Source organism: Pungitius pungitius, chromosome 5 (genome assembly GCF_949316345.1).
Source record: "Pungitius pungitius chromosome 5, fPunPun2.1, whole genome shotgun sequence".
Taxonomy (NCBI): Eukaryota; Metazoa; Chordata; class Actinopteri; order Perciformes; family Gasterosteidae; genus Pungitius; species Pungitius pungitius.
The window spans coordinates 17,705,714-17,730,748 of NC_084904.1; the positions used below are offsets into that span (position 1 = coordinate 17,705,714).

The 25,035-nt window shown below is 41.6% G+C and overlaps 4 protein-coding genes across 5 annotated transcripts; 2 read left to right on the forward strand and 2 right to left on the reverse strand.

Annotated features, from left to right (window-relative positions):
- The first annotated feature begins 379 nt into the window (after positions 1 to 379).
- Positions 380 to 3,350, forward strand: rnf181 (ring finger protein 181). Of its 2 annotated transcripts, none has more exons than XM_037482627.2 (6): positions 380 to 475; positions 1,080 to 1,207; positions 1,279 to 1,415; positions 1,573 to 1,688; positions 1,802 to 1,876; positions 1,981 to 3,350. In XM_037482627.2, the coding sequence occupies exons 2-6, from the start codon at positions 1,122 to 1,124 to the stop codon at positions 2,038 to 2,040; spliced, it is 474 nt and encodes a 157-aa protein (XP_037338524.1). In that variant the 5' UTR covers positions 380 to 475; positions 1,080 to 1,121; the 3' UTR covers positions 2,041 to 3,350. The 2 variants fall into 2 exon arrangements, with proteins under 2 accessions (XP_037338524.1, XP_037338525.1); XM_037482628.2 differs by having other exon boundaries at positions 398 to 475; positions 1,003 to 1,207.
- A 1,691-nt stretch (positions 3,351 to 5,041) lies between these two features.
- Positions 5,042 to 13,947, reverse strand: LOC119225029 (transmembrane protein 150A-like). The gene is made up of 8 exons (XM_037482626.2): positions 13,858 to 13,947; positions 11,258 to 11,535; positions 10,877 to 10,924; positions 10,677 to 10,763; positions 10,311 to 10,378; positions 8,788 to 8,915; positions 8,502 to 8,679; positions 5,042 to 7,715 (listed from the first exon to the last, which is right to left on the reverse strand). Exons 2-8 carry the CDS (start codon positions 11,470 to 11,472, stop codon positions 7,414 to 7,416), a joined length of 1,026 nt encoding a protein of 341 aa, XP_037338523.2. The 5' UTR covers positions 11,473 to 11,535; positions 13,858 to 13,947; the 3' UTR covers positions 5,042 to 7,413.
- Positions 13,948 to 18,005: 4,058 nt separating this feature from the next.
- LOC119225132 (E3 ubiquitin-protein ligase TRIM16-like) lies at positions 18,006 to 19,964 on the reverse strand (the record flags this gene model as incomplete). The annotated part of the gene is made up of 1 exon (XM_037482809.2): positions 18,006 to 19,964. A coding segment is annotated over one exon (1,494 nt), but the record flags the coding sequence as incomplete, so codon positions are not given.
- Positions 19,965 to 21,290: 1,326 nt separating this feature from the next.
- On the forward strand, positions 21,291 to 24,386 carry LOC119225186 (potassium voltage-gated channel subfamily V member 2-like). Its single transcript, XM_037482891.2, has 2 exons — positions 21,291 to 22,675; positions 23,490 to 24,386. Exons 1-2 carry the CDS (start codon positions 21,341 to 21,343, stop codon positions 23,754 to 23,756), a joined length of 1,602 nt encoding a protein of 533 aa, XP_037338788.2. The 5' UTR covers positions 21,291 to 21,340; the 3' UTR covers positions 23,757 to 24,386.
- Positions 24,387 to 25,035: the final 649 nt, after the last annotated feature.

The window sequence follows — 25,035 nt, forward strand, 5'->3', positions numbered from 1 at the left end:
TGTAGGGTGCGCTATCGAACCAACTCTGAAGCTTTGTAAACCCACAAGGTAACTCAATTTTTGGACTTTAAATGTATGTTTCCTATTTGTATTTATATTACAAGCATTTGAAGCCTCCCAAAAAGGCCTTTGTGTTTTTTTCATGGCGAAAAATGTCATGAGAAAAAAGGTTTATCGGGTGGAAAAATTTAATTAAAAACCAGTCAAAATAAATTAGTTCAGGTCCTAAAACAATATTTCAGATAGTAAACTAGATGTTTGAAAACAGATTTTATTTTTTATTTAACTAGAAATGGAGTACATGCCCACACCAGGCGGTGGAGCTAATGCGTCACTAACGCTGGCCATCCGCCACAAGATATGAAGGAAGAAGAAGAAATGAAAGCCGTCGCGTACTGTGATTAGACAGAAATATCACGTGGCTGATATCGTCATACCCGGCAGAATGACATGTTTATTTTTGCTAACATTTCAGGTAAGTCGACCTAATTCTTCAAAGCTGGTAAAGATTTTTGAATGTATTCTTTTATACGTTACGGTTCGTTTGTTCACGTTCAAGAAACTAAGGTCTTGCTAACGTCAGGCTTTAGCCAAAGCTCTACCTCCTGTTTTAAGTATATAAAACTCATTAAATACCGCTAACCAACATGTTAACCGTATGTGTCCTTGTTTATAAAAGAATGAACTGTGTTATTGCATAGCTACACCTTATTTAATATAATGGGATTTCGGCGTAAAGTCGATCAAATATTTGAGTAACTTTTTGGGGTAAACTTTTCATTAATGAAAGTTATTGTTTGTAATTTGTATTCGCTGAATTAAAGAATTGGTCGCGGCGGTTTGATTGAAGGCTTTAATTCAGCTGTAGATCAATGCGCTTTAGTAGGTGTATTCATATTATTATTATTATTATATATTAATACATTTTGTCAATGTAGTTTCACCTGCAGCTCCTTTACGTCCCCGTGAGTTACTCCACAGTGATGGTTATTCACCATTTAGTCCGTCAGGTGAAGTATTTCAGCCGTGGATCCACTGCTGTTTTGACAAGTGAACCAACAGCATCAATGTGTCTTCAGCTATCTTAATGCAAAGTGGACTCAAACGCTGGCTGGACCACAATGGCGTCCTACTTTGACGAACACAACTGCGAGCCCACCAACCCGGAGGAGCAGTATCGTCAGAATGCACTACTTGAACTGGCCAGGTAAGGCTCCACACACAGACCCCGGCTTTCCCCATTGCTCGTGGGTGTACAGTGTTTGGGATCGTGTGCAGGTCTTTGATGCAGGGCTTGGACTTGATTGATTCCGGGGCGTTCGACTTGTCCGACTGGGACCACCGCCTTCCTCCGCCGGCCGCCAAAACCGCTGTCCAGACCCTTACTGTGGTCATCATTTCTCCAGAGCAAGCAGGTGACCTACCTACATCATAGCAGTCATGTTTGACGGATATTCAGCAAATGAGGAATGGGTGGTGGTGGCGGAGGGAGGGAGGGATCGTGCTTACAGACTGTCTGAGAGAAAGGAGGGAGGATTTAATTGTTGATTTTCTGTTTTTTTAAACTAAAAGATAAAGGTCTCAAGTGTCCGGTGTGTTTGCTGGAGTTTGAGGAGGAAGAGACAGTTCGAGAAATGCCTTGCAAGCATCTATTCCACTCTGGATGCATTCTGCCCTGGTTGGGCAAGGTAAAGCTGACAAATGGACCCGTCACAAGTACATTTGACATCTACATTATGGAATGGTTTGAGTGGCTCCTTAAAATTCCCTTTGGACTCTTTTGCACGTTTTCAAAACACAGACCAACTCCTGTCCGCTGTGCCGGCTTGAATTACCAACTGACAATCAAGAGTATGAGGAGTTTAAAAAAGACAAGGTGAGTGTGGAAATACGCTTGGCACGGTACAAATGAGCCTCATCTTCGAGCTGAGCTTTGAGTATGCATCGGCCCCTGGTTGAATATTGTTTTCTGTCCTGTAGGAGAGAAGAAAACAGAGGGAGCACAGGCTGGAAGACCTACATGGAAGCATGTACACATGACTTCACGGTGTCGTGGTCCACCAGTGGCACAGGGACATTTTACAGGAAATTATGAGAGTTTTAAGTAATTGCAAAATGCTGCATTCCGGGCCATTTCAAGCGTGCAGATGGAAAATCTCATGTAGGCCTCATATCTGTAGTAATGATCAGAAGTATAACAGACAATTGTCCGGTTCTTTACATTAATTTGAAATGGCATGCATGCCTAATGTTCTTTTTCTATGTAGTTAGGACAAATATATTTTAAGACAAGTATGCAGTTAAAAGCTGCCTTGAAGCATTTTTTAATTCCTTTTTGATTTAAATCCACACCCTTTAAACACAAAAAACATCTGCCGGGCTGTATTTGTCAAATTAATTTGGTTTGTTTGAACAAAGGAATACGTTTTAATCACTCGACCTCTTTTTTTCCCCACAAAAATAATCTATAAAACTTGAATTTTATTTTTAACATGCACTCAAGGAATGGAATATGAATAGTACAAGCTTGCATATATTCCATCATTTATGTCAGACCATCCTTCAGGTAGATGCTCACACCTTTAGAAATGCGTAAATATGTGGTCTTCAAAGTTCAAACCCTGCAGGCGGCGTACAACTATTTCCACTGGCTGAGTCGTAGCCGTCCTCATGCTGCGTGAACTTCCCTTTCCCCTTTAACTTCTCCCATTGATATTTGAGGAGGCAACTTCTTCTTCTTGTTCTGGCCCAGACAGAGGAGCAATTAATAACAGAACCAGTGCTCTGTGGAGGGTTTTTGATGTTTCTACATCACATGGTCAGACCCAATATTGAACCTGCCACCTTGATTACTCAATTTAGGTGGGATTACAGCCAGCAGTGTATGTATAGATGCATGTTAGCCATTCTTGATGTCGATTGCCAAAAGTCATTTCTATTTGTGTTTCAAATAAATAGACCAATATTTATATATGCAGCACCAGTCACAAGTTAGACACACTGTCTCGTTTGATTTGAATGATAAAATGTGTCTAAACGTCTAACTGGTACTGCATTTATATTTTATTTTATAACAACCTTCCAAAGACTTTTAACCCCAGCTTTATTAACTGAAGATACCAATACTATTCCACGCGGTCAATAATACAAGTACTCTATGACCATGATGTCATTTTGCATTTCTGTTTTAAGCAGCAATCTACTGATCAATTTGTTGTTCATGAGGAAACCGAGGTATATTTCTGCAAAATCTCAAATAATTCATAATATTTGAATAAAAATGTCAAACGAAAATACTTAAATGATAGACTAATCTAACATTTACAGAATATATTAAAGGAGAGAAATCATCTGCGTTGACTTGTTTTGCAGACATTATTTCTGTCTGAGGTTGAAAAAGCGCATGCATGAACATTCATACATCTGCTGCTGACGCACACAAGGGTTCAGTCTGTAACACTGCATAGACACCATTGTGACACCATGACGATATGACACAAGGTCTAAAACATTCATATCCACCTCTTGCTTAACTACTCTGAATAAAACTTTCCATAGAGCTGCTGAGAAGGCCTCATTTAATAGGAAAACTGGGTATCTTTAGTAAAAAGTAGGGCTGTCAAAAATAGCGCGTTAACGGCGTTAATTAGCTGTTTGTTGTTAATTACGTCAATTTTTTTGACGCATTTCACGCATGCGCAGTGTGACAAATTATTCAGGTCCGGAAAGAACCTCTTCTAGGGAATGCACTTCATCCTATACAACACATTACTGCCACCTGCAGGCATATGTCAGGCCGTCAGGTTCAGCAAGTTGTTTGCGCCAGAGACCCGCTCCCCCCCCCCCCCCCCCCCCCCCCCCGTTCTCGCGCAGCAGAACAGAGAAGAAGAAAAGCTCCGCCCAGCAGAGCAAGAGCAGCGCTGTTCTGAAACATGCGGAGGAAGAGAAACCAATGCGATCTAAATCCTCCCAGGTATGGGAATATTTCACACTGAAATGGGGGTGGTAGCGGATTTCTTTGCAGCGCCAGTCGTTCTAATCGCCGCGCTCGACTTCAAGGTGTAACCTTTATTATTGTTCGGTCTGAAACGGCGCGCCCAGTGACGGGTGGTGCAGCAATATTGTTGTTCGGGTGGAAATCGGGAGAAAGGTCGGTCCGGGAGATTTTCGGGGGGGGCTTTGAAACATCGGGAGGGTTGACATGTCTGGTCATGTCTGGTCATCGCAGGAGCACAAACTCGCAGCAGAGTGGGATAAACTGCAGAGGCTCGAGACCCTTCTAGAGCCATGCAGGGAAATCAGTCTGTAACTTATCAAATAACATTGATTTGATTATTTTCTGGAATGAATTAAAAAATCAAATATCAATAACATATATTTATGTAAAAAATAATAATTATGATAATAATGATAATTATGTATCTGTGTCCTGTTATTTATCTTTAGTATGCATTTCAGAAAGAAAAAATGGTTAGGATTCAGGTGTTAATTAATCATGATTAATCCACTGAAAATTCTGATTAATTTGATTAAAATTTTTAATCATTTGACACCCCTAGTAAAAAGAGTTGAACATTTTCATCTCTAGCCCTATCTTTGCTGGGCTAGTTTTTGAAAAATAACTTAATTTATAAGAAGTATTTAAAGTCAATTTTCCTAAAAGAAATAAGGCAATACTCTCATCTAAAAATGGAAATTTGAGTACAGGAACTTGTAGTTATTAAAACTACTGGTTTCAGCATTATTCCTCTGCATTGTTGAACAGTGAAAATTTGTCTGTTGCTTCATGTCAGATTTGAATGTGTGCTTTGTCTCAATAGGAAAGGTAAATATTGGAAAATATGTAAATCAATAATGAACTGATCTGGCTAGCAATTGGGGTAACAACCACCAAAAGACTCAACCATAGTTTAGTGATGATACCGATACTATTTGACACTGTACCTATAAGCATGATGTCATTGCTTGCTGCTTTGGGAAGGAACTCCCCCAAAGGGAAACTAAGACAATTATGTAATTCTTGAACAATCCATGCAAAACATACAACTTATCATTTTTATTTCATATTTGAATATAAATCTCTGTCAAATGAACTAAATGATAGACAAATTGTACATATTTAAATTATTTATAAAAAGAAACTAAATCTGTGTTGACTTGTTTTGGGCTATTCCATTCTTTGACACATTTTGAAATTGAGGAATTAAGTAGCATACGTTTCAGACTTTTTCTGTGTGGCTGTAAAGAGTTCAAGACATGTACAGGTCAGCTTTTTCAAACAATTGATTCTTTACCCAACAAGGGTCACCAAATTAAAAGCTTACTTGAGTGTACACTTTCAGAGAAGAAAAAAACAAAAACGTAAAATCTACCTTAAAAGTTTGCCTGCGGAAGATGGTATGGAACAGATGTGTTTACAGAATACATCCGGCCCTGATGTGAGGGCTCATACAAGCTGCCGTTTGTAGTCACACCATGTGACGTAGTTACAGTTTGGTGAGATAGGCTACAACTGAACACATGACTAAAATAAATGAGCATGTTCCCCCGGCACAGTACGAGGGATAAGGCCAAACAGTGCACTCGTATCAATTCATACAACTAATGCGACACACACAAAACCAATCAAAACTCTAGTGAATTCCAGTCTTTTTTTTGGCAAGATATGCAGAGCAAGACAGGCTTGTTACGGTCCCAGAAATAATAGCGAGTTAAATAATAATAATAATTGGCACAAAAAGTAAAGAAAACTGACCTGACGTATGATTGTGCAGCTCGTGTAACAGCAGATCCACGGTCCTGTCAAAATGCAGATGCTTGTTGAGACTGTGGATCCAGCTGTGGATTGCTGAGCTGCCGTCATATAAAACACTTTCCAGACCATTGAGGATGGGAAACATGTTGGAACTCTAGCTTGTCCTTCGGAACATCAAACCCACAAAAGATAAAAGAGGTAGGTGATGTGACCTTTTTAAAAACGTGTATTGCTGGCATCCAGTGGTTAGACAGTTCAAAATGCATCAACACTACCCAGAGGGCAGAATACTGAGGGGCATGAAGCATATTTCTCACACAGCTCACAGAGGAAAAAACAACATAGTCCCAGTGTGTATCCTAAATCGGGTGGGACTAGTCATTTTACGTTAGAGCAGTGGTAGTTTGTGGCAGTCTGGTGAGAAGCTAATTCACAATAGCAAATATCACTTCAAGAGAAAATGGCAACACAAAATCATACACAAATGTAATAAATAACATACTCTCCTTTCAGCCTACAACCGGTGTGGTACTATGCGTCCGTAACACTGCATAGACACTTTTGTAACGCCATGAAGTTTATCGCAGCATTATATTCATCCTCATCTCATCCTCAAAAATAAAATAAGGCTTCCAAGGGTCCAGCCTGGAATCAAATCAGTGTGTGGGCAAGAACTACGTTTCTTTGAAAAGGTTTTAGTCGGATTACATTTACCTTCACATCTACTCGTTTTACTAAAACATGTAGGTCACTTAATATGTTTTGGCGTAACAAAAAAAAAAGAAAAGCACATTGAAAAAGGCAATTTTCACTCCAGCAGAGTGTAAATGATCAGATGATTGATGGCATTATTGCACCAGACTTAACAGTCAATTAAATAAAAAGATAGCATGAAATGTAAATGCTTGAAATAAGTAGTCAGCTCATGACACGTGTTGGATGATAACGGAATGACATCAAAGCAGAACACTGCACAGCTCTGCAGTTACAAGTGATTGAGACGCACACGGTCCGAGTCCTTTCAACAAAGAACAGCTTTACGCAGCAATCCTGCACTCCCACACCAGCCACACGAGTAAAATCATTTAAAAAATACCATCAATATTTGCATTCAAAATCATCAACTGTCGAGTGAAATGAATGATTTTTGTCATTTGACCGACTGATATTAAAAAAGGCCATATGCTTACAGCCTGTAAAACATACAGAACTGTTGTTCTCAAACATTCAACATTTTGTACAAAGTCAAAACTCAATCATAAATTGTAATCCTCTCATTCAAAAACATTGCCGTGCAGAGAGAAGCAAAAGGCCAAAGCAGGTGGACCACGCTGAGCATTGGGTGGTCCATGAAGGGGGGGTCTATGTAGGGAACAAAAACCCCTGTGGGCTCACCAGTGATGTGAAGTCAACGTTCATGGTTCCAGTGCTCGCGCTAGCTCCGCCCACTCAACCACCGCTAAAAGGGATTGGACTGCAGTGGCTTGCACCAACAAAGTTGAAAAAATAAAAAGGAATAGTAGAGCATTGCAGATGGGATAACCTGGTGTTGGTTCAATGGTTAAACCCATCAGGACTCCTCCTCTGCCTCGGATGTCCTGCAGTCCTGGGTTAGCCCATGATGGACCTCTGCAAACCGTCGGGTCAGCAATGCAGAGCTACAACATGGCAATGCTCTCTGGCGTACAGTTGAGGTGTGTGGACGTGCTGCTTCCCCCGGGGGACTTGAGGCCCTTAGTCGCCCCACCCATTGTTGAGCCTCGGGCCCTGCCGCCCATGAGAACCCCGGAACCGATGTGGTGACTCTGCTGCAGGCCTACCATCAGGGTCTCGCTGGTGACGGTGCCAAACTCGTAGGTGAAGGTGCCGTAGAAAACCAAGATGTCCACCGTGAAGACCCACTCGCAGATGGCTGCAGCGTGCTGCAGGACAAAGCTCTCGTGGATGAAGAAAATGCCGCCTGGAAGGAGGGCAAGTTAAGGGCAACGGACGCGTCGGGTTCACGGTGGACCAAAACAAGCTCACAAGCTATCCAGGGAGGAGAGAATCCAAAATGCCATTAGCTTTGTCTAGACAAATCCATTAAACAATGATAAGATATAAATACATGACAATAGGCAGATTTGAATTCATTATTATGGTTGAATTGAATTTGGCTCTGCAGCTCAATAAAACAGATGGGTTTAAATAATGGGATAACAAACACAGAGGATATTGAACCTGAACTGTTCTCCTCCTTGCCACCAGACAGGAGAGGAAAAGGCAAATGAAGGTTTGTGGAGGAAAGGCTGTCACCTTGGACACCACCAAGACAAAAACATTGCCATCCCAATTGTTAAATAAGATTACAAGAGGGGGAGATCAAAGTAAAACTAGACAAATGTTGTCATGGATAAACATCTTAATCCGTGGCAGGATTCTCCCACGGCGAAGTTTAAAATAAGAAAAAAAACAAGATGTCTCTACAATGTCCTAATTGGCTGACACGACCGGATTGGGCGGTGAGTCCACTGATCTCAGAACAGCAAAGTAACTAATAATGGCCTGTAACAAGGTAGCAACTGCATAGTTTAAATGAAGAAGAATATGTTAAAAACAGGTTATTAACAAAAATGTTGACGACAATATCGAGACCCTAGATCTAGGTGGTCTAATTTGGAGTTAAATATGGTATTTAGCTACAAATATGCTTTTTTTAACGTAAAATGTCTCCCACAGGAAGGGGGCGCTAGTAAGTGAAGGATACTCAGGACAAGGGACACCATGGCTCCCAGTGTAAGAGCAACTCGGAAATGGGCCATCCAGTAGTCAAGGGCAGTGACGGCCACCCGGTAGGTGAGCACACACTGCAGGCACACGAACAGCAGCCCTGCTGGAAAAGCCACTCCAGCACCCACATAGTGGAGAGATTTGGCGTGATCCACCTGACAAGCAACAACGGTACAGTCAGAGGGGTCGTTTCTACTGTAAAAAGAAAGAGAAAAAGGAAGCAAACGGTGACATAAATATGAATGAAGATAATTCATATTCACCTGGAAGTTTCCCACCATGACCAGACCCAAAGCGTTGGTGCAGCCGGACACCAGGGCGCTGGTGTTGATCCAACATCGGTGGCTGTGTTCGATCAACTGGGCGTAGCGCAGAAGGCACACCATCACCACTGCAAGACACAGCGAGATTCACACCGCAGCCGTGACACAAAAACGTCATCACTTCATTGACATTTGTGTGAAATTGCCACACATATTAATTAATGAGGAAACTGAGGTCAGTGAGACAATGACCTACGAACACCACACTCACATCAGTAGACATTTGTGCAAAATGTGAAGAAAACAATGAATAATTCGGGCATTCTTGTATTGTGGCGGTTACTAGAAGGAGAAGATTTGAGGTCACAGTGATCCTGAGCTTTGAACCCCCCTCAACTAAATCTTAAGAAGAGCAACCGTGAATCCAAGTGGACGTTTTTGTTCAAAGAGTTTGCCTCTGGGCGTTCCTGACGAGTGTAAATGTGAGTAATTTGAACAACCTGCAAACATAATGCCACTGGCAAAGAGGCATAAAATGCACAAGTAGGTTATGTGATGAGACATTTGTAAGGCTATAACATTTTTATGAAAACATTAGAGCACAAACATAACAGATGGGGGAAAATGTCAATTCATACCAAGAAGAAAAGATCATGTGAAACAATATATTGATGGAGAAAACAGAATAGGAGAATCAATTAAAGCAGTTATTGGGGAAGAGCTGAATGGTGAAAACACAAGAAAGGGGGCGGGGGGGACAACGGTGGAAGCCCACGGTGGGCACAAGGAGAAGGGAGGACAGAGGGGGGAAGTGGAAGGAAAGCCGCATTCATTATTGATTAGAGAGCAGCGGCTATTTCAGGCCGGTCCAAATCTCTTGGAGGTTAGTGGCTGGCGTCTGTGGGCACGTTGGATTAATAGAAGCTAAAGAATGGATCAAACCCCCTCACAGCTGTACTGATGGAGGAGCAGGAGGCAGCGTGTTCATCACAGGGCCCCGATTTTACATTGAATATAGAATAACTAGATAATTAAGTCCATTTTGAGGCCTCCTTCTACATCATATTTGTTGTGGGTTCTTTTTAGTCATGGGATTAGGAATAATTCCATATTGTGGAAATAAAGATGCTCATTTTCTTTCTTGCTGGGAGTTAGATGAAAACACAGATGCCATGCCGATATGTCTGTACAATAAATATGAAGCTACACCCAGAGGGCAGCCAGCTGAGCTTGACAAAAAAACTAGAAACAGCATGGGGAAGTGCCTTAAAACCTCACCATTGGTGCTGGTGTAAAATAATATTTGGACTAAATCCTTTTGAGGCACCAATTTATCCATGAAAAGTGTAACTCAAAACATTTTATATTGCTATTATTTTAAGTTGATTGTCTTATAATTATATTACTGTACTTTAGATGCTGCTATTTTTTATTCATATTTCAATAAATTTAGCCAAGTCAGCTCCAGCGTTGCACTCGCTATAGTGTGGTTTTTTGTGTATGCAGTTCTAAAGAAGCCTTACCCATGAATGCTCCAACGTTGCCGATCAAGCTGAAGAGGCAACTTTCAGGAGGGAAGGAGCCACATTTACTGTAGCAGATGGAGACATAACATCATTTCATTATTAAAAGTAAAAAATTAAAACTTCATTATATGCATGGCCACATATTAAAGTACCTTTACCATTGGTCTGTACAGCCAACATGTATAGACACAGAGATTATGCTTACACACGTTTTAATGTCAAAGACTGTAAATGCACTGCGACTGAACGACAAAGAGACACAACATAACAAGATGCCAATTCATGCTGCAGGGTTTTAGCTGACAAACAGTTGCGTTTGGCTGTAGCCTAAACAAAGAGCAAAGGAAAGGTGGAAGAGCAGACCTGATGAGGGGGATGTCCTGGATTGTACAGCATGTCTTGGGGAAGCCCGGTCGGGGCAGCTCTTCTGTGCACGTTACATTGTAAGACCTGGGGCAGTGAGACAATACGTTCTGTTCATTCCCTGCTGCTCGTAGCCCGGACATTAGATTATCAAGAGACTTTTGCACGTTTCTTCCAATCAAAGGGAGGAAATCACTCACCAGTTCTCCACAGGACAGACATGGTGATTCATCACGGCCATCGCATACCTGTGGGGCAAAGAACACACCAGCGACTGAGAGCGGGTCATAGCAAAGGTCAAACATGCCGTTTTAATCTCTGACGATACAAGGTGACGCCGTTATCAAGTAAAAAAATATTAAACTGGGCTTCAGAAAAAAGGGAATTCCGCCTGAGAGGACACTCACTGGAGCATGTGAATATACTCAGACAGTATGGACACATTTGTGGTTTGTGACTTCATCTTTGATGAAGTAGATAGTTTGGGATGCCCCGTGGCACAGCCCAATAAACCAGCCCTTGATTCATCTGCACACGCGTTGTGTTTCTATTAGACAGAGCCAAGTGTTACTGGAACTCACACTATCCATATTCCTGTAATCGAGAAGGCAGACAGGCTGACAGGCAGGACGATCCAGGCAGTCATTGGGCTGGCAGTGAGCTGGCTTTGTCCCAAGCATGGGGTGAGAGGGGGGCTTTGGGCTGGAGTGGCGACACGACAGGGGGGACCAGGTAGGGGGTGGGTGGGGTAGTGTGAGTCAATAACACACAGGGAAACACACAGGGGGGGGGACATGAGAGGAAAAAGGGGAAATGGCACAGCTCTTCTGCTCCACAGGGCCCTGCAGCCGGCAGCAACCTGAAAGAAGTAGAGGGGAGATATATGGAGGAATAGACATTCAATAAAACTACTCTAGTCATACATCTGTAGTCATACATCAGTGATCGATTATAGTCCAGGACTTACATTGAACTGAGGACTTAATTAACAATTTAGTTAAGTTTGCATTTCCCTTTATTGTGATTCATTTAAAGCTGAAAAAAGCATCATTTTTTGGGACATAATCCTGGGCTTTGAATAACAAAGTTTTCCAAAGTGCAAATTTCTGACATTTTCAACAATTATGATTAATAAATGACAGAGGTGAACACACGTTTGTGGACGTATGCAGAAATAAGTGCTGACACGTTGGACTCGATTTGATTTCCCTTTTCTGCTGCTTCCCACTGGTGATGTATACAAGCTTCCTTAGATACTGACGTTCACGTTGTTACCACAGCAACCCGAGCAGATGAGTTGGTCTGTCTTCAAGAAAGAATTCGGATTTGCATGCATACAGAAGACGGTCAAAGACCAACTGCCTCACATCTGGTAAACTTGAGACTCTAAAGCTGACAGCGAGCTCACAACTAGTAAGTTGGTCTATATGTTTACCACTAAGAACATGGCAGAAGCATTTCCACATCGCAGAATATCTTTTGCCAAATGTTAGTAATAACGAACGAACATCTCTAATAAAATAATGAAAACTGATGAACTTGTACACAATCAACTGATTGGAAATTAGACAAACAAGAATGTAAGCCTCCTTTTTGATAACATTCTCATGCATCATATTTAAACTGGAAATAGGTTTGTATAGCGAGAAATCCTTGCTCTTTGAATTCTAAAAGGCTAAAAACTGAACCTGGTGTTTTTTCTAGATGGCTTAGAGAGCTCAAACATGCTTTGAACAAAATGTTCCTAAAATATGCATTGGTTTGTGCTACCCTGTTTCGTTGGGACATTACTCGACATCCCACAAGTACCTCTTGAAGATAACTGAACAGCATCATGATGCTGTGAAAGTTGACCTTGTGAAAATGAGGACTCAGCCAAGGTCAGCGTGGTGGTGGAAGGACGACACGTGTCACTTTACAGTGTACACTAGTCACAAGACCGTACAGTCAACAGGATGAACTCTTCTTGAACTAATCCAAATGACAGAGGGAAGGCTCAAACTCAAATGTATCATTTGCTTTTCCTTGAATTGGTCCTTTGGGGGATTCTGCGTTGGTAATTTCTTACATTTCTCATAACTTAAATTAAATATTTTACGTTTTTTAAACAGTAACAGAACTCAGTCACTAACTGGCATAGTATCAGCAAGCTCATGTGATGGTGTCCACTTTCTGTTATTATTTTTAAATGTTTTACCATTTTATATTACAATGCAGACGCAGTTCAAACCAGGGATTAACAAATCTTTACACACATACCCTTGTGCTTAGGGAATTTGTGAGGAAGGTTTTTATGATTTGATACTAAAATTGAGACAATTCCTTCACATATAGTCCTGTAAAAAGATATAGTAATAATATAAAATGTATGCATTTCTATACAGATGACAACACCCTGACAGGAAAGGAAGTCATAGAGTTGTTCTTTATTTACTCTAAACAGAATCACTTGGCAAATAGCTTATTTAATACTGTTTATGTCTCTTATCTCACGCAGCTGTAATAGGCCGTGTGTCAAAGCATATATACAAGTGTTTATTTTTTATCATTCAAAAAAGAAAAATTATTTTAACATTACAGTTAAAACTCTGCACACACTCAAAATCTACTTGTAATGACAAAAATTAGCAGCAATGGGTCAAATTATCAATAAGCAGTGAAAGTTCACAATGCAGTTCAAGATGTAGCTCAGGTTAGTCAGATATTCACAATAAAAACTAAAACCCCGGATACTGAGTTAATCACTGAGTAATCATTGACACGCGAATGTGTGTTTATGTAACTTATATGAAACGTTAAGGGTGGCCATAACACCCCCAACCCCCGCAGCCATTCACAAGGAAATATTCGGCAGTGTACTTGTAGGACTCGGCAAAACTGTGACAATGTAATAACCAGTGAATATACGATGTCCAGTTATCGGCAGTGGACTACTGCAGACGAACAGACTGGGAAGCAGGAGTTCGGCAGCCTGTGCTGGAGAGCCGGTCAACGGCACCGTTAGCCTCATTAGCTTCAACCTAGCTAGCTTGTTAGCTTGCACTTTACCAGTTGTCTTGACTTGCCAGCATCTGGATTTCCGCTAACCTAAGTGATAAGGTGCTAGACAAAAGACAGCTAGAGGACAAGAAAACTATCCCCGATGGAGTAGTTAGTACAGAAGGGGGCAATGTACACCTACCTTCAACCTGCTATGCCCCGCCACAGACCTCAACAACCTTGGTTTCCCTTTAAAACCAGCGTTTTCTTAGGAGACGAGGCTAGCGGCATAAGTAGCTTCCGGTTATGAATTTCAGTATAAGACACGGTGATAGTTTCACTGTATTCACTGTATAAGAAATTATTTTCGAAAAGTATTCAAAACATAATTGGTTTCATTATATCTGTCCATGAAATTGTTTTAATGTAACAGTAGAAACATATTTAAGATGAAGTATTCACATGAACAAAACAATTGATGCCTTGGAAGAGTCCCATCCTTGCATTTATGCCCCGAGAAAATAAAATACCCACATTTTTGGTGCCAGCTGAATAAAATCCCCTTAGATGTCAGTTGAATTTACATTTCACTACGTGATCAACGTGGCTTTTATTTACGCACAACCCCTGTTCTTAATCTCGTGTTACTAACAGGCCCGCTGCAGGATGCCTCTATAGTTTTTGATCACAATTTTTTCACATTGAGATGTTTAATTTATAATACATAAGAGGAACACGATTACACATGTTTCTCTTCTGGAGATGACATGTCTGGAGACAACATATCTGGAATAGTTTATAAAATGTTATACAAGCTTTTTCAAAAAACTCTTTGTAGAAATATACAAAACACTAGAAACTAGTCTTTTACTCTGTACTGGAAACACTGGGCTGGTACCGACCCACATTTATAATGAGAGAGGTACTATTTTTAACCTTGGAAATAACCATTGCAGTCATCTTTACATGTGAAAGCAGGTCAGCACAAGTGCAATTAAGCAGTAATTAGCAGAGGTGTGGACTCGAGTCATGTGACTTGGACTCGAGTCAGACTCGAGTCATGAATTTGATGACTTGAGACTCGACTCGACAAAACGTACAAAGACTTGCAACTCGACTTGGACTTGAACACCGATGACTCGTGACTTGACTTGGACTCGAGCCTTTTGACTCGAGAAGACTTGCTACTTCCCATGAAAACTGGGGGAAAACATTTTCACACCACCGCGCCGCTCTGTTTATCTGCATCTGTCAAAAAAATGTGCGCCACCTGTATGCAGAGAGCGCGCGCTGCCTGAACAGCATCCAATCACTGCAGTCCATTTGACCGTATCAACGAGACAGCTCGTTCATGGTTACAAAAATCGGGATTTTTTAACCCGGATTCAGACTCCGATGGAAATCCTCGCCAACATTATGTCAACGTCCGTTTTAAAGTAGTGTAATGAGCTGAGTTAAAGTTATTAGTTAATCAGTTATGCAGATGTTGCATGTGTTCACGTTATGCTTTGTTACCAGCTGTAGTTACGCGAGACAACCCGAGTTTTGGGGGGCCGTGAATGCGGAAGTGTTCGTTCGGCGTGGTGACGGCCAAGTGACCGAAGTTGAGTTGTTTTATATAAATAGATGCAGCGGAGTTGCAAGCCAGTCATCGCCTCCTTATTTACGCTGCAGCATTGGGGTGAGCGTTACAGTACTATAACACAGTCACAGTCGATCCACCATTACCCTTCCCTTCGTAGTCTATGTCTGTGAGGCAGCGCACCATCACCCAGGGTTCCCCGTCCCCACTATAATAAAAGGACTCGAAATGACTCGAAAATAAAATGGTACGACTTGTGACTCGACTTGAGACTTGTTGGCTTTGACTTGTGACTCGACTTGAGACTTGTTGGCTTTGACTTGTGACTCGACTTGGGACTTGCTTCGTCTTTGACTCGACTTGACTCGGGACACGAGGGCAATGACTTGAGACTTGCTTGTGACTTGCATGACAGTGACTTGTTCCCACCTCTGGTAATTAGCTCCTAAACACAAGATTCCCACCCACACGTAACAGCTGCTCTTCTGTAGGTTAGACTTCATGAAGTAGAAAACAAATTAATGACGAACTATGATTCATCAACAAATGGCATAATAAAAAGTAAAATGTAAATGCTCTTTTTTTCATTTAAAAAATTCTATTATTATTACAAAACATAACTTGAAGTGGACTGGACAGCATCAGTTGATTCCCCTTTATAGTAAATCCCCATCAGGCATCGTTTTTGTCCACCCATAACATTTGTAATGTAATTTGGCTTGTTTGAAACACAGTTTTTTTGTCTAACATCTGAATGTCATAGTAACATTTCCCTTTTTTCACTGTAGCCTCATCTGCACGGCGCCACTGCTTGCATTACAAATCTATTTTATCTCTTGTTCTCTTGACACACCACTCTAACAAACCTGGCTTAGGTCTAATATCTCTATTTAAATGTCACTGCTTTAACAACTTAAATCCCTAATTGTTTTAACCAGTCAGCGGTGTTTGGCAGCAGGAAAGTAAGTAAAGATCAATGCTGTGTGGTTCACAATGTTTTCAGCCGGGTGCCTTGCGAAACACCATTTCTGGTCATGTGGGACTGTTAATCAGCAGGACAATAATCTGATACCAATAAGAGGATTCCGTTGCAGGCAAAGTTGTGTTTGTTATACCATCTGGTCATATCCCCATCAGAATCAGAATCAGAAACATTTATTTATTTGTTGGACATTGGAGGAATGCGTCATGGTGGGTGGAGCATACATAGCATTGAACAAAAGAGACTAATTTACAGTTAAATTAAGAATAGAATACAAAATAAAATATAAAATACAAATAAAAAAGTTCACAGGTGAACAGATATCAATACTATACTAGACACAAGTGTGTGAAATCAAATAGAGTCAGTCAGTGGGGGGAGCCGGGTTCTGTCGATGAGCGCGAATGTCGTCGGGAAGAAACTGTGCAGTGTGGCTTGAGTTCTTGCTCCTGATGGACCTGAGCCTCCTGCCAGCATATCAGCCTGTTGTTGAAGATGTTTTTAACAACATGCAAAAACCTTATTGGTTTTATATAAAAATTCACTTCAACTTCTGCAGAACCCTGTACCCTTAGAACCTTTATCCTCCTTTAAGTATGCCATCCATCCTACCCACCAACAGTCTTGGGAAAGTTCACTTTCTACATGAATTAGTTCAAAGTTCAGTTCACAAATTTTAAAATGAACTAGTTCAGTTCATAGTTCAAACTTCAAAATATTTGAACTAAGTTCACAGTTCCAACTAGTTCAGTTCTTTTTTTCCATATGTTGCTGCAAGATATTATTTTTCAAAATGATTGCCACAGCCCAGAACCACAGACAGCAATTATTTTATCAGTTTTAACACTGAAGCTATGCATCAGATTTAAGCTTCATATCCAATTTTGAATCCTTATCCAGCCAGGGTTTACATTAGCATTGAGGGGACAGCATTTCCCCTTTGTTGCTTTAATGTTGCTGTCCATTCACTCCACACTAGCAGCGGCTGCAGCGTTCACCCCTACAGTACATTCTCAAACACATGCTGCTTGAATAGTCTTGTTTAAATAAGGAATAAAAACATGACAGTTATCATTAAGGTGCAAATGTTTGCAAAGAATTCCTGCCATCCTCACCGACCTTGTCAGTAACTTCATAAAACTCATTTAAATTATTATACACCGCCTCTTTGCTACACGCAGCTGTCGCCTCCATGCATTTTTTTTGATGACGCATGCGCGGTGCGACGCTGGAGGCTGGTGTTGCCAGTTTGGGTTTTTTTTCCGCTACTTATTAAGGCGCGTTTACAGTGTGTTTTCAATAGAAATCTGGCACCTTATTTGAACAACGTTAACCTGAAAGAACGCGCCGTTCACAGACACCAGAATGAACGAGTTCACAGTGACGTTCATCGGGCATTAATACAGTACGTTTAGTTCACGTTCGCCCAAAATATGAACGAGTTCATGAACTATCGTTCAATGAACGCGTTCAGGCACAACACTGTTGGTTTGGATGTATTTGTTTGTGAAACGCACTGCATTTGTTTTTGGACCGATCCACATTTGTGTGTGTGTGTGTGTGTGTGTGTGTGTGTGTGTGTGTGTGTGTGTGTGTGTGCGCGTGTGTGTGTGTGTTGTTTTTCAAAATGTCTGCATTGAGTAAGACTCTTTCATTATTTGGGTTGATCAATAGAGACAAATTAACTGTTTCAATTACAAATTTAACCTCTAGCCATATAAATGTGACACATGTTATTTAAGCCGCCCTTTTTCCATACAAGGGTTACCGGCTTTATTTTGAAAAGACCAACCCAAATAAGTTAATGTTAACTTCGGTGTATGCATATTGGTGTCAAACAGGTATGAAAACAAAGAAAATACTTTACTCCAATCATTTTACTTAACATATCCAATTAGCAAACAGCAGCATCATATTACACATTACATATATTACACACAAGAGGTCCCATTTTTACAGTATTTCTGAATCAGATTAATGAACAAAACTTAATGTTCCTTTGTCTGAATGTGCCAAAAAACAAACAAACACAACTATCAAATAAATTCACCCTGACATTTCACCCTGCTTAATTAAGGCCCAAATCCCACACAAAACATAAAGCGTTACAGCAACAGTGAAGATACAGTACAGAGCTCACAGGACACCACACATGGTTCAATATATGTATATATTTCTAAAGCAGCTGTCACAACCTTGTATCTCATTTGTAAACACTCTCTCTCTATGCTGATCTCTATTATTATTGTTTCTAAGGGGGGGGGGGACTGCTAAATCCTTGCCTGATTTCACAAAACTTAGCTGTTGATCCCTTAAAATAAACACCAAGTCCAGCATGGAGTGGCTGTTTGAATTCTGTCTGTACTTTGTAAAGGAGAGTGAAGGAGAGTGTTTCAGAGATTCTGTAAAAGTACAGAATCCCTTCCTTGTGGTCCAGGAGCACCCCTACTCTGGAGGACCTGGGCTTTGGAATTGACTTTTTCTTGCTGATGCGCTTGTGCTTGAAGTTATAAGTTATAATACTACCTTGGTCCAAAACCTCCAAAGCCCAAGACATGTCATTGTCACCAAATACACTTTTCTTTCCTGCTCTGGCGATATCCCTGTATGCAACTGCTACTGAAACCCCTAAGCCACTCCACTCCACTTCCCAGTAATGACGCTCTGTCAGGCTCGTTTTACACAGAGCCTGAGACCTGCTCATGAATCTGTCTGCGTGAGCAGCATACGGCTGTTGAACTTTCGTACCCGTTGCTTTTCTGTTCCCTTCCGATAACAACATCTTCATGCTCGCCGTGTTTTGATCCAGTTTGAAACATTTGGCCGCGTATTGTAAGAGTTCCGCTCTCGTCGTGAGTTGTGGTAGTGGTAAAACATTCACCTCGGTCACACTCCTTGAGATCTTGTTCCATTCCTTGCTGCAGCTGGCCCGTAGGGTTTCTCCGGCCTCCGAAACAGAAGCAGTCACTTCCTCAAAGTATTGCAGCGGGCCCCCGTTAAGGCTTGGCAAGGTGGTAGATTTCGGGAGCGGCGTCAGCGAGGGATACTTGTGCAGAAACTGGATTGGATCCCCATGGGGCGACAGCTTCTCCAAATCCGCTTTGTTCGTCTTCAGAACAGTGATCTCATGCTGCAGCTTGTCCTGAAGCTCTTTTGCCCGACTCACTTCAATTTTCTGCTGCAATCTGATCTCATCCTTCACAGCAGAGCTCATTTTCTTGATGAGTTTAATCAGCTCATTAGACATCTCCTCACTCTCCTCCACTGCTTTATCAGCTGAGCGATTGACGGCGTCCACCGTCTGCCGAAGAGCATTCACATCTTTCTCTTGCCTCTGGATTCTCTGCTGGATTACTTGTCGGGTTTTTTTGAGCTCTTCCTCCTTCTTAGTTGCTTCTTCTGAGACAGGGACTATGTTGTGGTCTTTGTGTTCAGTCGTAAAGCAGATCAAACAGATACATTGCTTATCAGTGCAGCAGAAAATGTTCTTCACCTGATTGTGTCGGCTACAGATGTTTTCATGGAGCTTTGAAGCTTCCACCAGCCTGTGTTTCTTTAACGGCCCTTCGTAGTGAGGCTGGATGTGCTCCTGATAGTAGGACAACTGACACTGCAGACAGGATTTGAGAGCTTTCCGTTTTCTCCCAGTGCAGAAATCACATCCCACATTCTCAGGTCCGGCAACACATACTGTAGATCTCCTTGCTGGGCCATTTCCCCTCTCAGTGATAGTGAGTGTGTCAAAATCAAAATGCGGAAAAGGGAACAGGGAGCAGTTTTAATATTAGCATCTGTTCAGAAAGAGGAGGGATCAGGATTAACTGTTCTGTGTACTTCGACTTCAGGCTTCTTTTATAATCGTCTGTCAATAATTCATAGGAAGACCTCTGGCCTCATCCTGAAACTGAGAGGGAACATACTTAGTAAATTCCTTCAGTTACTCTATTGCCAACGGGCTCTTTAGCTGGCCTCGAAATGTTTTTCAACTTTTTAATAATTTCTATATTACTCAGTCGTAATAATTTTAAGACTTTCCTTTTACTTTTGTAATCAATATGCATACCTACAGCTGTTTTCTTATCTCTACATAGGACAGTGATCTCTCTATAAAGTGTGACTTGGCAAGGATCCCTCAATATATTTCACAACAACATTTTGCCTCAAAGCTGTTGCAATAACGAATGTGGAAAGCATACAAAGGAGTGGTTTGTCACGTCGTTGGTACACGTCTTAGCACATTTTATTTTTATCTTATTTGCACTATGTTGTCATTATTGTCCGTCATGCACCAACCGCCAAGACAATTTCCATGTATGTCCAACATATTATGGCAATAAACGTTTCCTGATTCCTGACATTTTCCAACATCAGTGGCAGTGTCCTATTCCTGCCAGGAGGGGGCGTTACTGGACAAACTGTGTTAACGAATAAAGAATAAAGAACATAATCTGTTTTATTTTCCAAGTGTGCATACATATACTAATTTTAGTCCGGTTACATGTGGTCTAAACGTACAGACAATAATTACGAATATATCTATAATAATTTAATTAGAATAAAATATAAAATACTTAGTCAAGAAGTTGTATACTTGTATGAACAAGTCATTCAGTGAACGCGTTCAGGCACAACACTGCCCACCAATATGTGGATTTTAAATCAATGCTCAATAACCAACGTAAACAACTTATTGTAAATCATAAAAAAGGACAGTTAAACACAAATGGATATTTTGCAATCAGACTTCCTTGAGAAATGCAAAAATCCTTAATGCCTTTGCATTCATTAATAAATATGCCCAGGACAATACAGACTCTGGGTCTATTCCATCTTAGAAATTACCCAAATTTGATCAACTTGCATCAAGTAACTTATCAAATAATACGAGATGAATTCATGATGCGTACTTGTAAGGATGCACACAGCCAAACTCATGTCAACAGGCAGCTCAGCTGGGGATAATGGTATTTAGAATTCCTATAAGCATGCAGATCCTCTCAGTCAGCAACATTAATGAGGCCATGATGCATCCTGCTTGCGTCCTCCATACTTGGTGGTATTAGACAACAGTAATGCTGGCTGCTCTGAGCGCCTTGTCCTTCGTGTAGAAGGGGGATCGACATGGGGAGCAACAGCAAGGTGGAAAACCTGTGGAATAGGAGGCAAAGTCTCTTCCCAAACTACAAAGTAGCAGATTCAGACATTATTCGAAGACCCTCGGAGATTGCTTATCCATTGGCCAAGGAGAGCTGCGTGAAGACATGGAACTCCATGCAGGAGCTGAGCAAGGACATCTACGACATTTATGCAGAGTATGAAGATGAAGAGGACGACTGTGCTTCGAACTTCCTCCTCAAGCAGAACTTTACCTCAAAGAAGAACTACATGATCAACATAAATGTAGGGGGGAAGCCGTACCAGATAGCCTACAAGACGGCCGCCAAGTATCCCAAGACCAGAATAGGACGACTGGCCACATTCACGGACCACAACAGGAAGCTGGACCTTTGCGATGACTACACCGTGACAAACAATGAGTACTTCTTTGACAGGGACCCAGATGTCTTCCACAGCATCTTCAACTTCTACAGGACTGGCGTGCTGTGGATCAAGGACGAGCTGTGCCCCCGCAACTTCCTGGAGGAGATCAACTACTGGGGCGTGAGAATCAAGAACACCAACCGCTGCTGCCGCATCTCTTTTGAGGAGAGGCAGGATGAGCTGAACGAGCAGCTGAAGATCCAGCGGGAGCTGGAGGCGGAGGTGGAGATCGAGGAGAACGAGGAGCTCTTTCACGACATGTTCTTGGGTCACCAACGCAGGGCGATTTGGAACTTGATGGAGAAGCCGTTTTCCTCGATAAAAGCCAAGCTGATGGCGGTGGCCTCCAGCATGTTTGTGCTGGTCTCCCTGGTGTCCATGACTCTCAACACAGTAGAGGAGATGCAATACACAACTCCGAAAGGTCAGCTCAGCGGGAAGACGTACTGGGAGTACGTGGAGTCCATCTGCATCGCTTTCTTCACAATGGAGTACTTGCTCCGTCTGATGTCCACTCCTGACCTCAAATCCTTCAGCAGGAGTGTGCTCAACACCGTGGACCTGATTGCCATCCTGCCCCAGTACGTGCAGGCCATCCTGGAGATCTTCGACAACAAGGAGAACTACATGAAGCACGAGGCCGACATGCAGGCGGTGGGCCAGGTGGGTCAGCTGGGCCAGGTGTTGCGGATCATGAGACTGATGCGAATCTTTCGCATCTTGAAACTGGCGCGGCACTCCACAGGTCTGCGGGCGTTCGGCTTCACTCTGCGTCAATGCTACCAGCAAGTGGGCTGCCTCTTCCTCTTCATCGCCATGGGCATCTTCAGCTTCTCCGCCATGGTGTACACAGTGGAGCATGACATGCCGCAGACTAACTTCACCAGCATTCCTCATGCATGGTGGTGGGCAGCAGTAAGTACGGTGATGTAAAATGCACGCGTGTTAAAAATCCAGCAGGGCAGAACTCTGAAGTTGACTTAGAGGGAGAATTTGAATCGTTTGGAAATATGGAAAGCAGGCATTTTTTTAATCAAAAAACTTCAATAAATGACTTAGGATATCTCGGTCTATTACTAATTCATCAAAGCGTAAGGGTTCCGTCTTTGACTTACTTTAATGCTGATAGTCAATGGTGTGTTTATCGTTTTTTAATTTTATTACATTACATGAATAATACCTTAACATGACACAACAAAACACAATGAGGGCAGGTTTATTCACTCATTTATTTATGGCCACAAGTTTTAAAGGCTGGAATAACCTGGGGAATGTATTTAAGTTAAGTTTAGGTATTTGATGGATTTCCAAACATGATCTTGAGTCATTGGTTCTGGGTTTTGCTGCGGTCTATAAGCAGGAATTTTAAACGTATGAATGGATTTTCCCAAAACTTTAGTCACAGGGGTGAGACCGCGAAGGCACGTAAAAATATACAGAAAAAATATATGCTTCTCCTGTTCAACTTTGTTGGAAATAATACAATTCAACAATTGTTTGGTTGGGTTGATTCTCATGAAGGAAGAAGGACTTATTATGTGACCTAAACATCAACAAAAAACAAAACCTTGCTGTGAAATACAGACCTAAGGCAATGTTGTTAATAAAGGGGCAAAAGATCCCAATTGACGACATGGATCAGCACAGGTCTACCGACCGAGACACTGAATAAAGCTTTGTGAACCATGTTTCTCCATCACAACTGACTGCTCTCCTCCCTCCTTTGTAGGTCAGCATCTCCACGGTGGGCTACGGAGACATCTACCCAGAGACGATATTGGGCCGTCTCTTTGCATTCATCTGCATCTCTTTTGGAATCATCCTCAACGGTCTCCCCATATCCATCCTCTTCAATAAGTTCTCAGACTATTACTCTAAACTCAAGTCCAATCAGTACACATCTGCCGTGAAGAACAGAGGGATGGTGAGATTTTCCAAGAGGACAGTGAATAAGTTCAACCGCTGTTTTGGAAGTCCCCAATGTCCCGCACATTGATTTGATATGGGACTCTTTGTGAATAGATAACTGTAAAACTGTTCAAACCCAATTGTACGCCATAGGGGACAAATGGGTTGAACAAGGACAAAGGTTGAGGGTTCAATTCCAGGTAGTGGTGCATCTAGACGTGTATTTAGCAGCTTTTGTGGTTGGGATTATTATGTAAAAACTGTCGAGAAAAATGTAGGGCAACATGTTCAAAATGATGCAATACACCACAACACAAAGTTTCCATTTGATCTTCTGCTTTTTTCCCCATGGTTTGTGGCTTCAGTGAAGTTGGAACGTGCTTATTTTTTATAATGTCAACAATATATTGGATCATAATTTTCTAATTATGCCTTGGGCACTAGAGATTGAATGAAAAAAGCTTTTAATATAAACATAGCAGCTCTCAAGTCACTGCCTTCTAATAAACACTGTGCTGTTAATAAACTCTGTACTGACCCTGAAAATAGTCTCCTCATTGACTAAAAACCACACCTTCACATTTACTGCTCCTAAACAACATTTTTTTTACATGGAGGAATAGAAGCAAAACCATACAGATCAAATGTTTAAAAAAACAGATAAGGGCTCATAAACATGAAAACAAATCATATTTCTTATTACACACCTTCAAACAAACAACATATTTCAAAATAGATCATTAGATATGAGAACATTTTATTTGTTGTGGGATTATTGTGGGATCGTGGCAAGTTAATATGCAGCCTATTGTACATGTTGAGTTGTAGTATTTCCATTTACCTGATTACTGGAACCATGCGTGACTTTGACGTTTTCCTCCGGAAGATGGCAGTAGCTCGAGCACAACATCTGCTACACTAAACGCGCAGACGTGCCCTCTCTCCTGTGCTGGTAAAGTGACCTCTGCTGCTCGCCTGCTCCAAAACGATGGCTCCTCCAGTCGCAGTGTCGCCCCTGATCAAGGTTTGTGTTGCGGTTCATATCGTGAAAAGAGGTTACCCGTGTTTGACCGTAAATGACCTTTGTATTTGTAGCTTTTACCTACACGCAGCAAGCTAACCTGCTAGCCGTTAGCATGCTAGCGCGCAGCTAACCTCCTCGTTTGTTGTAAAGGTTTAATCTTACTAAAATCTGGAGTTTAACGTTAACTTTAACAACTGCGCTGCGTTTAGGCCTGGTCAATGCCGTTGTTGAATGTTGTTTGTTGGTAACGTTACGTGCATGGATTGAAGAATCCTCATCATTATCATCATCGACGATGCTAACTGCTATGAAAGCCGATGTATCACCTGCACTGGTCGTTATA